Below are 18,662 nucleotides of genomic sequence, written 5' to 3' on the forward strand. Positions count from 1 at the left end.
ACATAACATTCTACTCTTAAACATAAAGCACCCATTTCCTTGTATCTGACAGGTTTCTGACACTGAAATCCAGAAGACTGATCTTTTAAATAGCCACATCAAGGCTGCTAAGCTTTTCTAAGAAACCACAAGATTCACTCACCAAAGCCACACCAGTACTGCTGTGACAAAGTAATCTAGGTTGTGAGTGTACCCAGGAAAATAAGGGTGAGCTTTCTAGAAGGGTGTGGAGTAAAATACTGAGGCCTAAAGACTGGGAACTAATTGCAAACACAGATATATTTATTGGCTTCCTGATAAAAGAGCATTTTCCTGCTAAAGTATCGACTGGCACAGCTGCACTGTTTCTAAAAGCTTTTTATTCTGCGAAACTTAATGTGCGAAGATAAAGATAAAAAGAGAAATCTATAAAACTAATAGAAACTTCTTAAATTCTTAAGCTCCCTCAACTCACCCACTTTCTGGTGGGGGAAGCCAAAGTTCCCGTTATATACAAACTTCTAAAAATCTTGTCCTCTCTTGCCACAGACAAAGAAAAACATGAAGAGAAAGGGGAAGAAAAGAGCAGAAATAAGAAAAAGGATAGAAAAAGCAGCAGGATCCACTTCATTGTGCTAAAAGACACCATTTTCCTACCTGGCGAGTCTCTCCTTATCCGCAGAGCTCTGCTCATCATCCGACCTAAAAACAGAATTAATGAACTAAGCTAAACGTAAAATAAAAAGAAAGAAGGAAGGAAAGGGGGGAAAGAAGGGAGGAAGGAAGAAAAGGGGGGGAGGAAAGAAGGAAGGGGAGAAAGGGAAAGAGGGAGGCGAAAAGGGGAAAGGGAAGGGAAGAAAATAACAGAAAAAAACAGATGCAGAGAAGAGAGGGGGAAATGGAGATATAGACAAGAACCTTGCCTGTACTCGACAAAACCAACTGTCAGAATAAAGGAAAAGTAACTTACAGGACAAAGGTCAACATAAAAGCAAGCCCAATATTCATTATAAATGAACATAATTTGAGCACAGAAAGCCAATTATCTCTTTAGAAACCAAGCAGACATACTATTTGAATAAGAACTAAACAAAGGGATACCATTTTCAAACACTGCTTCCAATCTGGAAAGAAAGTAAAATTCACATATGCTATTTCTACACTGAAAAAAAAAAATCAAGCAGTAAATCATGTTAAGAATGTCAAACAAGTGATCACAAACACAATCTCTCTATAACACACGTACAGAACACATGTGCTCACAGACAAATAACCAACCAGGTTTCCCTGGAGAATTACATAAATAAAACTAAGAGCTAGGTATCTAGTACATCCCCTATCAATGATTTGATCTTGAAGTGGTAAATTTCTCTTCTGTCGCTTTCCCATTTCTCTGCAATAAAGCTGAAACGTTGCTGGATCCTAGATCAACTCCTTCTTCCCTGGAGGGGGCTACAAAGGATTACCACTAAATTTCTCTGAATAACTGAAATACTATAAGGGTTTGTGGCAAATGAAGAAACACGTTGGAAGTTGGTATTGGTAGTTCAGTTTATCAGTAATCAATTCCATCTTAAATATATACATAAGTATATGTATATAAAGAGATTAAGAATAGATTAAGAAAATATATCTAAGTATGATATATTAACAGGCTGAAAGACCAGCTATTAAAAAATGACAACTACAATGACTTTATCAATGCATAGGGAAATTTCTAGAAAATGGTCAGCAGGGGGGAAAAAAGACACACAAAAAAATAACACAGTAATGACAAGAACCACCTGAAAACTTATGCATATTGACAAGAAAAAGGTGATATTAAGTAAAGTTTCATATTTACTGGGTTATTGTAATTCCTTAACAAACTACAAATATTTTTTGAAAAAGTTGGGAAAATTCATTTTATCTTTTGAAGACTAGCTACTGAATCCCCAACGAGAATATTTGAGGTGAACTGGCTTAAGAAATCTTAAAGAAATGAGTTCCGGGAATTCCCTGGCAGTCCAGCACTTAGCACTCCACACACTCACTGCTGAGGGTGCCAGTTCAATCCCTGGTCATGGAACTAAGACCCCACGAAGAAATGAGCTCTGTTGTCTGCAAGTTAAATATCTAAAATTACTATTACTACTCCTACCAATACAGATCCATAATCCCTTATCTACTTCAATATTTCCAAATAAAGTACAGAATGTATAAGTATTTACATTAAGCAAGACAAATGAAGACTAAAACAGTCCAGGTCATCTTTTCATAGCTTTTTAGAATTTCAGTAAAGAGACTGTGAAACCCGTTATCACCACTATTATTTGATGGCTTCACTTTCTTAAGCAGTTTTTTTAAAACTACTGCCCAAATATCTACTATTAACTTCTCATTTGAGAGATGATTCACATCCTAAAGTGTTTGTTAAGCATCTACTTCAGATTTGAAGTAACTACAAATTCTTCAGAAACCTTTAAATCTGCTCCTTTTCTTTTGCCACTGCCACCGTTCTAGCCCAGGCCCTCATTTTATCACTGTCTTATTGTTTCAATGGTCTCCCATCTACCTTCTTGACTACAGTGCTTCTCTTTAATGAGTCCTATATAAAGCTACTAGAGAAAAATTCATATGCATTTTATATTAATACATTATCATTTCATTCAAAGCTTATGATGGCATCTCACTGCTTCAGAGTAGTTTAAAACTACTCTGAATGATATTGCTTAGACCTTGACATCAATGGGTCTCAACGAATGGGCCCCAGACCAGCAGCATCAGCAATGAATAAGTAGTAATTGCTTAGTTAAGCATTGGATTTTGGATTATTCACTTTTCTGATGTGGTTGCAAATTCAATTTTTAAAAAACAAATAATTTACTGCTTAACAATATACAGAATAAACTTTCTAAGAATAAACCAATATCTGAGTTGAGAGGATTTGTTTAATATAAACCAAAATATTTTTCATGCTCTAGACAGGTAACTTAAACAAATGTATTTCAATAAAAACTGCACTCTTTGTGTAAAGTGTTTCCTTGCTGTCATTTTTAAAAGAATTAAATCATTATCTATACAGATTTTGCAGATCCACTTAATAATAAATGCAACCAAGAAATTAATATTGTTTGTGTTTCTGTGGACACCCAGCAGGCATAATGTATAGCTATTTCTCACATACATAAAAACACTGTTTAAGTATACCATTAGTTTGGTGCCATAAGTCTGAAGCCATGTTACCTGACCATAAACAACAATTATAATACTCATTTTCACTAGCTGAGAATGGGCAGAGAATTTAACTCTCATTGAGAAAAAATTAAAACTGAGAATTTTTAAATTGCCTGGTCCCACAAGGACCAAGATGCTCCACTACATTACCTGGCAAACCGCTCCTTATCATTAGACATCTGATCATCATCACACCTGAAGGAGAAAAAAAAAGATTAATCCAAGGCATTACATTTGTTATATCTATCTCATTCTGAAAGGAGAACCAGGGGTAAAAATATTCAGCAAAAAAAGCAATTGAAAAGGCAGCACAAAGCAATAGAGATAATAATATCATCTCACAGAACTTAAAAATACATTTGTCTGTTTTCTAATGTCTCCTTTACTCTTACTTACCAAACATTTCAAAAAAAGATGTTGAGCTCATGAGGGCACAGCTGACTGCCCTGTCAATACCTCCCAGAGGTTAGAGATAGTTTAGTTTTTCTTTAATTACCTCAAAAATCATGTAACATCAAATTTGCCATCTTAACCATGTTCAAGTGTATGGCTCAGTAGCACTAATTATATTCACACTGGTGTACAAAGTATCTCCAGAACTTCTTCACACTGAAAAACAAACTCTACAGCTACTGAACACCATCTTCTCATTCTCTCTGTTCCCATCCCACCCCAGGCTCTTGACAACCACCACTCTAACTTTGTCTCTCTGATTTTGACTACTTTACATCCTCACATAAGTGAAATCATACAGTAGTTATCTTTTTTGACAGGCTTATTTCATTTCGTATAATGTCCTCAAGGTTCATCCACGTGGTAGTATGTGACAGAATTTCCTTCTTTTTTAAGGCTGAGTAATATTACGTTTGTGAGTGGATATCTGGGGTGCTTCCACCTCTGTTACTGTGAAAAATGGAGCAGTGAACATGAGTGTACAAATATCTCTAAGATCTCGCTTTCAATTCTTTTGGATATATAACCAGAAGTGGCACTGCGAGATCATATAATATTTCTGTTTTTAATGTTTCAAGGAACCTCCGTACTGTTTTCCAAAGTGGGCATACCATTTTACATTCCTACCAACAGTGCACAAGAGTTCTAATTCCTCCATATCCTTACCAGTGCTAGCTATTTTCTGGATTTTTTGATGGTAGCATTCTAATGGCCTACTCATTGTAGTTTTGATTTGCATTTTTACTTTTTGGAGTTCCAAAATCACTGCAGATGGTGATTGCAGCCATGAAATTAAAACACACTTACTCCTTGGAAGGAAAGTTACGACCAACCTAGACAGCATATTAAAAAGCAGAGACATTACTTTGCCAACAAAGGTCCACCTAGTCAAGGCTATGGTTTTTCCAGTGGTCATTTATGGATGTGAGAGTTGGACTGTGAAGAAAGCTGAGCGCCGAAGAATTGATGCTTTTGAACTGTGGTGTTGGAGAAGACTCTTGAGAGTCCCGTGGGCTGCAAGGAGATCAGTCCCGGGTGTTCATTGGAAGGACTGATGCTAAAGCTGAAACTCCAATACTTTGGCCACCTCATGCGAAGAGCTGACTCATTGGAAAAGACCCTGATGCTGGGAGGGATTGGGGTCAGGAGGAGAAGGGGACAGAGGATGAGACAGCTGGATGGCATCACCAACTCGATGAACATGAGTTTGGGTGAACTCTGGGAGTTGGTGATGGACAGGGAGGCCTGGCGTGCTGTGATTCATGGGGTCACAAAGAGTTGGACATGACTGAGCAACTGAACTGAACTGAACTGAATGATTAGTAATGTTGAGTGTCTCTCCATATGATTTTTAGCCATTTGTGTATGTTCTTTGGAGAAATGCCTATTCAAATCCTTTGCTCATTTTTTAAGCAGATTGTTTTTTATTACAGGAGTTCTGCAAGTATCACATCAGATATACGATTGGCAAATATCTTCTTCCATTCCATAGGTTACCTTTCCACTGTGTTTCCTTTGATGTGCAAAAGTTTCTAAAAGTCTTAAATTATTATTTAAATAATGAACAGTATCTCTTTGATTAAGAAAACACAATCCATTCATCTCAAGAACTTCTACTTAATAAGCTGATGAATCCTGTTTGCTACTACAGAAACCGCAAAGGAGGATGTGTTGAAGGAGGTTAACCTAACTATGAAAACACCACTCTCTTCTCCGGATGATCTAAATTTTCCTCTTCTCACTGCCACAGGACATAACAAAAATCCATTAGCTTTGGGCAGAAAGAGCCTTTGTGAGACAAGTAAGACAAAATTTTCAGTTAAACCAGTTATTCCTATTACAGCCAAAATTTATTTTTCACAGGCTATATAAATCCTCAACTAATTTGACCCCAAAAATTTTCTTTGAAAATAGCTGGAGAACAGACATAGAGGTGTAGTGGAATTTCAGCTCAAGGACAAATTGTTTGCTTCTAAGACACAAAATATACTATAAATCACATGCTACAAACTCCTAATGAAAAAAGAGACCTATAATTTACATATTAATTTTGAATCTCAAGAATGTATCTTCCAGGTCCTTGCTACTCAAAGTGTGGTCAGTGGACCAGAAGCAGCAGCCATCACTTAGGAATCTGTAAGAATGCAGAATCTTGGGCACTATCCAAGACCTAACATATTATAATCTTCATCTTGTCAAGAACCCCCTGATGGATTTGTACCTGCATTTCTTTGAGTTTGAGAAGCATTATTTTAGTACTAGCAACTCTGATATTGTATGTAGAATTTCAAATCCTTCATATTCTTAAAAATTATTTCACAGTGTTGTCTGGAGAATATAACAAAATGACACTTGAACAAAGTGATGAAAAGAGGTAATAAATTACAACTTGCATCCACCAAGGAGACTGATTTAATCCACCATATATTCACCAAGTATTAAGCTGATTTACAGATACAATGCAAATAAGACTTTCACTCCCAGACCGAAGTGGAAAATTCCAATTAAAAAAATGTACCAGGAATTCCTGTTTAGGACTCCATATTTCCACTGCCTGGGGCATGGGTTCAATCCCTGGTTGAGGAACTAAGATCCTGCAAGCCATGAGGCTGGAAAAAAAAAAAAGTTCTGATTATCAAGTAAAAAAAATTTGGTGATGTCTCTCCTGGGCATGCATAATGACCTATTTGGTAAGATCAATTTTGAAAACTTTAAGGTTGGAAAAAGGACAAATAAACCTTTTAAAATTTGTGTGTAGTTTGTGACTACCAGATTTTGTGGAATGGAAGCAATGACTCAGGGCTAGAGCTAAATGACAGGAATAAATAAGACTAGTGATTATCTCTATCCCATTCATATGCACATCTACTACTACTGTTATATCTCTTATTATAATTAGGAATTCCTAACTGGAATTCCTAACTGGAGCCCTGGTGGGCTTCCGTCTATGGGGTCACACAGAGTCGGACACGACTGAAGTGACTTAGCAGCAGCAACTGGAGGAATGTGCACTGAAACTGTGTGGAAAAAGTCTATTCTTGCATAGAAACTGAAATCTTTTCCTATTTTTACATTTGTTGACACTCATTAACGTTCAAGACCTCTTTTGGAAAATGGCTTTCTCCAATATTTTATAACTATTTCTTTATGGTAGTCAAGTCACAGTTGTTGTTTTTGAGAATATCTGGCAGTGTTCCACAGCTGGGCAGAAGCTAAACACATGAGCTTTAACTTTAAATACTGCAAAAACAATAATAATAGACAGACAGATGTCACTGACTCAACTAAGCTCTATAAAACTAAACAATGGCAAGCAATTTACAATATGGGCATCTTCTGTATAAAAACAAAAAATGAGGAGACAAAGACTATGTATGCACACATATACGTGCATTTAAATACACTTACATATGCACTGAATATTCGTGGAAGGATACTTAATAAACTGGAAACTAGTCTCAGAAGGATTCTGAACGTATGAAGTGAAATGAAGATGTACTTTCATTACATATAACCTTGCACTGTTTAACAATTGTGTGATAAAGTATGTTCATATTTCTTTTAAGAACTTAGTTCAAATAATAAAATCCAGAAACTCACATAGTAAAATAAATTTTTCAAACGTGTGTTACTCCGCAATGTAGACATTACCTATGTAGCATTTTCAACTTTGAAAAGAAAAAAAAGGCAGGGTGCAGTCAAGGTTATCTTCCATTCTTTGACTTTTACTGCTTTCCTGACTTAAAAACAAAGCGAAGTAAGGACTTCCCTGGTGGTCCAATGGTTAAGACTCCATGCTCCCAATGCAAGGGGCCTGAGTTCCCTGGTTAGGCAACTAGGTACCATATGATGAACTAAAGATCCAACATGTAGCAACGAAGATCCAGCATGCTACAACTAAAACCCAACCCGGCACCAACCCCACCCCCCAAAAAAAACCCCACAAAGCCAAGTAACTGGTCTTAAGCAAGAATAGAAATTTCATTTCTCTGAAAGTATTCCTTCATCAATATATTGAAAAGTTCATTTTCAGTTCTCTAGAAGGTTCAGTACTACAAGGATACAAATTCCAATTCCTGCTCTGTAGGAGAAATCAATGAGTATCACAGGACAACATTGAGTACATTAATGACCTCGCAATTAATTACTCCTTGCAGTATTCACTACCTGGTGCAGCCCACTCCCATATTGAGTCAGAACTTGGACAAAAGACTTGCTTTGGCCAATGAGACAACAGCAAATATCAATACAAAGCAGATGCTTGATAATAAGCACTTGGACTGAGACTTGCCCTTTGTATTACAGTCATTACCATGTAAAGAAACTCAAGCCTGCCCTCTTTAAGGATAAATGACCACAAAAAAAAAAAAAAAAGAGAGATACCCAGCATATCATCTGAGTCCAGTTCCCAGATGACAAAGCAGCTGAATGCAGTCTTAAGAATGAGCCTAGGCAAGATCAGCAAAATAACCAATCGACAGAATTGTAAGAAATAATATATCACTGTTATTTTTAAGCCACACAACTATAGGTGACTGATACAGAGGGTCTTGTAAATTCTATACCCTCTTCTCATTGAGCGCTTTCCTCTGGAGTTATTACCAGAATGCTTGGAAATTGTATGGGGTATAACAGGAAATTTTAGTTTTAGGATGAAGGACTCTCCTTAGGTCTAAAGAGAAAAATATGAGTCATAAAGATAATTAACTAATTTTTAATATCAGAAATCTAGATAAATTTTACAATCTTACCTCAAAAATTTACTGTTCCCTTCTCCGTCATCATCAAAATCCAATCTGAAGAAAGTCAACAAAAAATATTATAAGCCTACTGATAATGCAGAATATTAAAAAAATTAAAATTCTAAACCCACAATCTATCTGAACACCCACTCAAAAGGAAGAAAGAAAAGAGGAAGTGGACATAAGCAAAGATATACTTACTACCTCTTCCTTGCTGAACCAAACTGGGCAAAGAAATTGGTCAATCAAAAATGAGTACCAGACTTCTCTAGTGGTCCAGTGGTTAAGAATCTTCCTGCCAAGGCAGGGGACACAGGTTCGATCCTTGCTCTGGGAAAATCCCACATGCCACAGGGCAACTAAGCTCATGTGCCACAACTACTTAGCCCGTGCACATAAAGCCCGAGTTCTGCAACAAGAGAAGCTACCACAATGAGAAGCCCAGAAATCACAACTAGAGAGTAGCCCCTGCTCTCCACAGCTAGAGAAAGCCCAGGCACAACAACAAAAACCCAGCACAGCCAAAAATAAATGATAAATAAGTAAATAAAGAGACATGGGTTCAGTCCTTAGGTTGGGAAGATCCCCTGGAGGGCATGGCAACCTATTCCAAAACTCTTGCCTAGAGAATCCCATGGACAGAGGCACCTGGTGGGGTTATTCACGGGGTCACAAAGAGTCAGACATGACTGAAGCAACTTAGCAAGTAAATAAATAATTTTTTTCTTTAAAAAGAGTGCCTACTGCTACCTTTATTTTCCTAGGGTAGCAATCCACCTTTGTCAAAGTTTTACATCAGAGTATAACCTCACAAAAGGAGCAGGAATCTACTCAAAAAGGACAAGGAAAACATTAGTATGAGTAATTCAGGTCTTTATTTTTCATTTCTATAGTTTATTCTAGGCTATGTTACCAGCTCTCTGAAATATCTCTCAGAACAGTGATGTTCCATAAGGAAGTGATTTAAGACCTCCAAAGGTTGGGTTTTTGTTAGGCCACACTGCACGGCTTGTGGAATCTTAGTTCCCAGGTAGAACCAAATATGAGCCCTCAGCTGTGAAATGGAGAAGGCAATGGCAACCCACTCTAGTACACTTGCCTGGAAAATCCCATGGATGGAGGAGCCTGGTGGGCTGCCGTCCATGGGGTCGCTAAGAGTCAGACACAACTGAGCAACTTCACTTTCACTTTTCACTTTCATGCACTGGAGAAGGAAATGGCAACCCACTCCAGTGTTCTTGCCTGGAGAATCCCAGGGACAGGGGAGCCTGGTGGGCTGCCGTCTATGGGGTCGCACAGAGTCGGACACGACTGAAGCGACTTAGCATCACCAGCAGCAGCTGTGAAAGTGCAGAGTTTTAACCAATGAACCACCAGAGAACCCCCCGAAGGTTGTTAAATAATGTTTCTTCCCTTTATTCATCCAATGAACATGTAATACATGCTACACTCCAGATACTGTACTAGATGAGTTGAAAACAGATCTGCTCTCAAAGGCTTCTTCTCCTAGACAAATATAAATATACAAGTGAAAATGAGAAAGCATCATATGAGGAGCATAATCAATAAGCTACAGATGCTTAGTGAAAAAAGAGGTGACTTTCATTTCAAGGGATTAGGCAAGATTATAGGTAATGAGATAGGCAATCTCCTATTAATCTCTATACTAAACTAAAATGTAACTATGTTACCACCTTAACCCAGTGATCTTGGCATCTCCATTAGAGCGATAACCTGACATTATAGGCCTCTAAATGGATTATATATGAAGTACATAGCATCAATCCTAAAAGTGTCCATTTTTCTTCCTCCCTGTAGCCCCAGATCACATGTCAAAATCAACCTGCTGCTGCTGCTGCTAAATCGCTTCAGTCGTGTCCGACTCTGTGCGACCCCATAGACGGCCTCCTACCGGGCTCAAACCTACTGACCCAATAACTTCATTTCTAAGACTCTATCCGAAAGAAACAACTCAGAAAAAATTTATGTACAAAGATACTCATTAAGCATTACAATATAATAGTATATCTTCAAAACTGTTTAAATGTCCCAAAACAGAAATTAAGTACATCCTTCTATGTAACTATTTTATGTTTCTATACTATATGTAACAGTATGGAAAAAAGAGTTATTTTATACAATTAGATCAAAAGACTAGGCTACATAAACCAATATAATTATATGATTATAACTACATATAAAGAATGAAGTAATTATGCAAAAAAAATAATGGGAGATGAATTTGGGTAGTAAGATGATTGCTTTACTAGTCTTCTAACTTTCTACATTTTCTAATATTTCTTTTAAAATATATATTATTTCTTTTAATATATTTTCCTCATTACCAATATCACAAACACTTCAGAAAATTTAGAAACAATTAAAAACAAAAGAAAAAATAAATCACCCATAATCCCATCATCCAGACTAACTGGAAAGTATCCTTTCAGTTTTTTGGCTATGCATATGTGTTATATACATATTTTTTTCTGATAGGAGTTGATACATTACATATACTGTAATCTCTTTTCTCAATATATTATGAACATTTTTCTGTACTAATACGTATTTGCCACTTCTGACAGTTGTACACTTACAATAAAACTTTCTCAGCCAATCTCTTAATTTTGATATTAATACTGATTCTGATTCTAATTGTTAAGATTATATATAATTTTAACACTGTGTTTAAGAGAGTAGACTCTAAAGCTAATCTCTCAAGGTTTACATTATAGATCCTCCACTTGCTGCTGCTGCTGCTAAGTCACTTCAGTCGTGTCCGACTCTGTGTGACCCCATAGATGGAAGCTCACCAGGCTCCTCCGTCCCTGGGATTCTCCAGGCAAGAACACTGGAGTGGGTTGCCATTTCCTTAACTAGCTTTAAAACCTTGGGTAAACTGCTTATTCACCCTATGCCTCAGTAAATTAATTGCTTCTTGGAGACACAGCAAGCCTTAATATGTTATTCTGTTACCACTTTAAGGCAGAGAACACCCTTGCATTACTATAGGAAGGAGGAAACTTAAAGGACTAGGTGTAACATTAGCTACAGAATTTTTTATAACAAAAGAAAGAAAAAAATAGAAAATTTAAAGTAGGTAAAATGCTACCCATTCTCCCAGGCCTTTCTAAAGCAATCTCTTCTCTGAAGCCTTTCCCAACCTCTACCAACCAATGGTGATATTTCCATACTGTGAAATACACAGCACTGTATTTGTTTCTTTCTTAGCAAACCTTGCGTGTTCTATCTTGAATTACATGTATGTGTGTGATGAGTATCCCTTTAAGAACATAAGCAACTTAGAGACAAAGACTGTGCCTTATTTACTTTTGTATTCTAGGAGCAATCACACAATGACTTACACTAATTAGGCATTTAATAAATAATTCTGGAACCAAACGGACTCTGGATTCCCAATGAGGCAACATACCAATAATTTAAAGGAAAAATATTCTAGATTTCAGCATTCTCTAAATTCAGGAAAGTAAAAAGCCTACCAAAAAGATTCTGAGAATGGAGATACAAAGCTTAATGAAAGCAATGATATTTTCTCAGCAACAGTGAAATCTTTGGGCTTGGCTACAGTCCTTTACCTTGCAGAGATTTTTGGTTTTTAAAAAAATAAAACTGCCTCTAAGCAACTTAGATAAAAACATCAATTCCATACAAAGAAAAATCCAGGGACTAAAGAAAGTTATCTGAAAGGAGTGTAATAAGCAGCCAAAGGAAGCAAGAGGGTTAGGAAAAGGGGTTTAGCAACTAACAAAATTAGGTGGTTTAAAGAAGCGTTCATGACACACTACACTCAAACTTACCCTGGTCGCCGCTTAATAGCCCTCTGGACGATGGCTCCTCCACCTTGAATCCCAGGCCCAGGGTTTCCAGAGGCAATGGCTGGACCCAGAGGTGGTACATCTGATGTCATTTCTGTCAGAGAAAAACAGAAATACATATTTTAGAAAGATTGTCCTTGTTTATCAACATCATCACTATCAAACTAGCAAGAAGAAAGGTTGAAGCTATGGAAGATATCTGAGTAGTTTGCTAGAAAACTCAAAAGCTCATTCTAGAGTGCTTTTCTTGAATTCTTACTCTGGAAAAATATTTCCCTACTTCAGTTTCCCCAACTTCATACAGTATGGAAGAGGTGGCACTATATTCTGCAGCCTCCACTTCTAAAAGCTTGTAATAGTGACATTAATCTAAAAGACACAAATTGGTTTACATACTTCATTCATGCAACAAATATATATAACTTAGCTCCTCTGATTTATTTAGAAAATTCAGAACAATCTGAAAATTAAAAATCATCTAAAGTCCAATAGTCAAAAATACCTACATAGAGTGAAACTTTAAATCCTTTGTTATGGCTCCTCTTTTTAATCCTTCCTCTCTCCTACCAATTCAATCTCATACCCCAGAAGCAATCATTTTTAACAGCTGAGTTCAGTTTATCTCTCATTTTTCTCCTCAGATTAGATTATATACATCTATCTCTCTGATCAAAAATGGGCACATTTGATTACAATGGGTTTGTCGAAGATGACCACTGGCTTTTTGGGACTAACCTTATGTGAGAGGCCACAAGACAAGCCAAAAATATTGTATACAAAGATTCTTGATGTTTTTGGACAAATCTCTGAAAATGTAGCATACAGAAAGTATACAGAACAGATTACAAATGAGAAGCTGGGTATGGGTAAAATGAAGCCAGACATTAAAAGAAAAAAGTTAAGAGCAACTTCAGGGTGGCCAAGCAGAAGAGGTATTTCTCCAGACTGAAAATGAACTAAGTCTGGAGAGAAAAATGATGCAATGGAAAGGAAACATGGGAGTCTTTAGTGCAGGAGTCTCCTGCCAACCAAAGGATATGGCCATCATTAAATGACATGTGTGTTGATGGGGGAGGAGGCATTTTTCCTAATAAAAATAGAATCCTGATCTGCAAGTTGCTTTTAGCATTTAAATACATATCAAAGATATCCATACACACACACACACACACACTCAAGACAGATGCCTCATCCCTTTTCATAACCTCACACTGTATGAATATATCATACCTTATTCAACCATTCCTCAAGCTGACTGACATTTATGTTGTTTCTATTTACTATTACTAATTATCTACTATTACAAATAAGCAAATGTATTTATACTTACTAATAATATAAAACATTTACGCATACAACTTTAAATTCTCTTCTGCTTTTTAGGACAGATTCCTAGAGATGAAATTCACTGTATCCAGGTATATAATAAGCACTTAAAATTATGATGGATACTTTTAAATTACATTCCAAAAAGGTTGCTACAATTTCTGCTTCCACTAACAAGATTTGAGAGTACCTATCTCCCTCACCAGGACTTGATATTATACTTTGTAATTTCACCAAAACTGACAGGCAAAAATGGTACAATATTTAATTCTTATTACGTGTTTTTACATTAGTCCTCTGAAATCAATGAGTTGACGTATCTTTGATATTTTTATACTTAATAATATATCTTTTTCTAAAGAATTTACAGGATCTATCAGTATATAAAAGATATTATCTATTGGTATATAAGATATTAAAGGATATCAATTTACAGAGGATAATGCATGCCTATTATGTATTACGAATATTTTCCATCACCTACCTCAGCCTTTAAATATATAACGTTTTACAATTTTATATTGCTAAACTTATCAATGTTTTCCTAAATAATTCCTGGATTTCTGTCTTGCTTAGAAAAGCTCCCCACCTTTGAATTTACATCCTTATAATACTTTTATGTTTCTCATTTAGATTTTTAATACATCTGAAATTTATTACTTCTGCCTATCGGGCATAAGGCAGGACACTGATTATCTTCTTGTAAATGGTTAACTAATTATTCTAATATCATTTGCTGGTTAATCCATCCTTTCCTCACTTATCTGAAATGACTCTGCTATATTTTTGGGTTTCTACAAGCCACTCCAGTACTCTTGCCTAGAAAATCCCATGGATGGAGGAGCCTGGTGGGCTGCAGTCCGTGGGGTCGCTAAGGGTTGGACACGACTGAGCGACTTCACTTTCACTTTTCACTTTCACACATTGGAGAAGGAAATGGCAACCCACTCCAGTGTTCTTGCCTGGAGAATCCCAGGGAAGGGGCAGCCTGATGGGCTTCTGTCTGTGGGGTCACACAGAGTTGGACACAACTGAAGTGACTTAGCAGCAGCAGCAGCAGCAGCACAAGCACTTGATCTCTTTCTATACTTTTACTGTGTATTAATATATTTTCCAGCTCCCGTGTCAATACTGAACACTTTTGATAAAAAGTGGTTTTTATAGCACATTTTAATTATCAAATAGGAAAGTCCTCCATTCTCCATTAATTTATTTTACAAAATGTTCTTATTAAATGGCATATACTGCTTCTGCTTCCGGGACAATGGAATAGATGTACTTTTCCCTATTCCTCCCACTAAGCACAACTAAAAGTTCTAGACATCATACATAAAGCAAACACGAGGACATTCTGAAAGGCAGAGAGAAGAAGGCAGACGAGCTAAAGACTTCAGGATCTGAAGAATTTATGGGGATGAGTTCTCCTGGGTTTCCTTTTCTTAAAGGTTTAGTCTCTCTAGACAAACGACCAGGAAAGAGAACAGGTTACCAAGACAGAGAATTCTTAAACAATTACTACTCTACCTCAGCCAACACCAGCGGAAAACTGATCCAGCCTTTACTCTGTCAGCAAAGGCTGAGTGGGAACCGAAATATCTGTCTTTGCAAGTCTGTAACAAAGTACCTCAAAACCCCTCCTGGTATGGTGTCAGAGAAGGCCAAGTAGGGTCTTGGAATTTTCATTTCCAGTGATCAGAAATGAGGACCTGTCCCTCCCAACTGTCAGTGGAGACCACGTAGGGAAATGTAACTCCCATCCACATCCAGCGGTAAGAAGTCCTACCTCAAGTGTCAAAATAGACTTAGTGGGGAACCTGGAATTCTATCTCCACCAAGTAGTAACACGGTAGCACCCTTATTGATGCCACTCTTCTAAAGTGGCATCATGGAAGCTAGATAAAACAGGTTTAAATAAAGGCGAATGTCACAGAATACAAAAATGTCCAGGCTTCAAAGTTCTTTAAAAAATCACTCATCATACTAAGAATCAGGAAGATTTTAAATTTGAGAAAAATAACAATCAATAGATGCTAACAATGAAATGACACAGATGTTAGAATTATCTGATAAAGATTTTAAAAGTGAGTATGGTAAAAATAATAATAAACACTCAGTCATGTCTGAGTCTTTGTGACCCCATGGACTATAGGTTCCTCTGTCCATGGGATTCTCCAGGCAAGAATACTGGAGTGGGTTGCCATTCCCTTCTCCAGAGAACCTTCCTGACCCAGGGATGGTAAAAATGCTTCAACAAGCAATTACTATCACAGTTGAAACAAATGAAAAAATAGCCTCAGCAGAAATAGTCTCAGCAAACATGTAGGAAATATAAAGAAGAATTGAATAGAAATCTTAGAACTGAAAATATGAATTGAAATTAAAAGTTAAGTGAATAGGCTCAACAGCAGAAAGGCGGGAACAAAGGAAAGAATCCATGAAATGAAAGAACACCACAAATTACATAATCCAAACAGAAAACATCTGTGATCAGTCCCATCACTTCATGGCAAATGGATGGGGAAACGATGGAAATAGTGACAGGCTTTATTTTCTTGGGCTCCAAAATCACTGCAGATGGTGACTGCAGCCATGAAATCAAAAGATGCTTGCTCCTTGGAAGAAAAGCTATGACAAACCTAGACAGCATATTGAAAGGTAGAGAGACATTACTTTGCTGACAAAGGTTCATTTAGTCAAAGCTATGGTTTTAACAGTAATCATGTATGGATGTGAGAGTTGGACCATAAAGAAAGCTGAGTGCCGAAGAAATGATTCTTTTGAACTGTGGTGTTGGAGAAGACTCTTGAGAGTCCCTTGGACAGCAAGGAGATCAAACCAGTCAATCCTAAAGGAAATCAGTCCTGAATATTCATTGGAAGGACTGATGCTGAAGCTGAAACTCCAATATTTTGGCCACCTGATGCGAAGAACTGACTCACTGGAAAAGACCCTGATGCTGGGAAAGATTGAAGGGAGAAGGAGAAGAGGACGACAGAGGATGAGATGGCTGGATGGCACTACCGACTCGATGGACATGAGTTTGAGCAGGCTCTGGGAGCTGGTGATGGACAGGGAAGCTTGGAGTGCTACAGTTCATGGGGGTCACAAACAGTCCAATACCACTGAACAACTGAACTGACTGACTGAAGAGAAAACAGACAGGGAAAGAAAATGAATAGGAAAAAAAAAAATCAAGAGATGCTCAGGGACTTGTATAACTAACAAAAGAGTTAGTATTTGTATCATTTGAGACCTGGGGTGGAGAAAGAAGGCAAATCTGAAAAATAACATCTAACTTCCCAAATATGGTGACAGTTGTAACCTATGGATTCAAAAGTTGAGCAACCCTTAAAGGATAAACCTAAAGAAACTCATTTCAACACACATCACAATTAAATGTAAAAAAATTAAAGACAAAGTTTTGAAAGAAGCTAGAGAAAAATGATACTTAAGAGAGGAAAAATAATTCAGATAGCAGATTTTTCATCCAGAAACCATGGAGGCCAAAAGAAAGTGGCATAGTATTTTTTAAGTTCTGAAAGAAAGAAACTACCAATCCAGAATCCTTTACCCAGCAAAAACATCATTCAGAAATGAGCAGAAAATAAACATATTCTCTGATTATGGAGAACTCAGGAGGATCTGTCATTAGCAGCCCTATGCTAAAGAATAGCTAGACAAAGTTCTCTGAAAAGAAAGGATGCTAAAGAGAAGAAATTTTAGAACACCAAGAATGAAGGAAAAAAACACTGTATTAATAAAAATAAACAGGCTGTGCTTCTCCTTTTGAAGTTTCTAAATTATATATAATGGTGGAAGCAAAAATGACAACACGGATGCTTCTAAATGTAAATACAGAAATTTAAGGCAAATTATAAATGGGGAGGATAAAAGAATGTAAAGGGAGGTTAAGATTTCAACACTTTACTCAAACTGGTAAAATGACATCAACAGACTGTGCTGAATTACGTATATGTATATATAACATAAGGCCCACTATAGCAATTATTAGAAAAGCTATTCAAGAAGATACACTAATAAACATTATTTGTTGTTATTGTTCAGTTGTTCAGTCATGTCCAATTCTTTAGAAGTTTTAAAAATGTTCAAATAACCTATAGGAAGGCAGGAAAAAGAAAACAGAGAAACAAAAATCAAAACAAACAGAAAACAAAAAATAAAATGGCAGACTTGAGCACTAACACATCAATAATTTTATTAAATGCAAATGGTCTAAATATACCAATTAACAGACAGAGATTGGCAGAGCAACTTAAAAAACATGACAACTATATGCTGTCTACAAGAAACTCATTTCAAATATAACAGTGGAGGTGGGGCGAAAGTAAAATAATGGAAATACATCTTGTAAAATAGTAATCAAAGAAAAGCAAAAGTGGCTATATTGATAATAATCAGATAACGTAAACTCTGGAAGATGGTGAGGGACAGAGAGGCCTGGCATACTGCAGTCTATGGGTTCGCAAAGAGTCAGACACAACTTGGTGACTGAACCACACAAAAAGGTAAACTCCAAAGCAAATAAAATTACCAGAGACAAAGCAGAACATTATATAATAAAGATTCAGTCCAGCAAGGAAACATCTGGTGTACATGCACGACAAAGTTGCAAAATATGTTAAGCAAAAACTGACAGAACAGAAAGGAGAAAACAGTTATATCTGAGAGACTTCAATATCCCTCTCTCAACAATGCACAGAACAATTAGAAAGAAAATCAGCAAAGGTACAGAAAACCTCAGTGACACCTCAATCAACAGGGTCTAATTAACATTTCCCCTTCATGGATCACAGCTTGTCGTGATGAAGGAGCTTGTGTAGGAAGCTCCATAAGCTTCAATGAGCTATACAAGTCATGCCATCAGGGCCACCCAAGATGAACGGGTCACAGTGGAGAGTTCTGACAAAATGTGGTCCACGGAAGGAGGGAATTGCAAACCACTCCAGTATTATTGCCTTAAGAACCCCATGAACAGCACGAAAAGGCAAAAAGATATGACACTGGAAGGTGAAGCCTTGAAATCCTTCAAGCTAGGCTTCAGCAGGACAAAAACCAAGCATTTCCAGATGTACAAGATAGGTTTAGAAAA

General features: G+C 36.9%; 1 protein-coding gene and 1 pseudogene across 4 annotated transcripts in view; one reads left to right on the top strand and one right to left on the bottom strand.

Moving 5' to 3' along the window:
• ARNT (aryl hydrocarbon receptor nuclear translocator) overlaps window positions 1-18,662 on the bottom strand; it is a 69,545-nt gene that overhangs the window by 27,282 nt on the left and 23,601 nt on the right. For 2 of the 4 annotated variants that reach the window (XM_055401359.2, XM_055401358.2), the window contains exons 2-5: window positions 12,209-12,320; window positions 8,400-8,444; window positions 3,346-3,390; window positions 637-681 (exon numbers count right to left, since the gene is read on the bottom strand). In XM_055401359.2, the coding sequence (XP_055257334.2) occupies window positions 637-681; window positions 3,346-3,390; window positions 8,400-8,444; window positions 12,209-12,320 (247 nt within the window). Of the gene's footprint in view, window positions 1-636; window positions 682-3,345; window positions 3,391-8,399; window positions 8,445-12,208; window positions 12,321-16,573; window positions 16,665-18,662 lie in introns of those variants that run through there. The other 2 variants (XM_088835737.1, XM_088835736.1) reach the window with 2 other exon arrangements.
• On the top strand, window positions 12,930-13,521 carry LOC148778166 (NADH dehydrogenase [ubiquinone] 1 alpha subcomplex subunit 5 pseudogene; annotated as a pseudogene).

This window comes from Moschus berezovskii, chromosome 4, assembly GCF_049115385.1.
Source record: "Moschus berezovskii isolate FMDL1 chromosome 4, NW_MosBer_1.0, whole genome shotgun sequence".
Lineage (NCBI taxonomy): Eukaryota > Metazoa > Chordata > Mammalia > Artiodactyla > Moschidae > Moschus > Moschus berezovskii.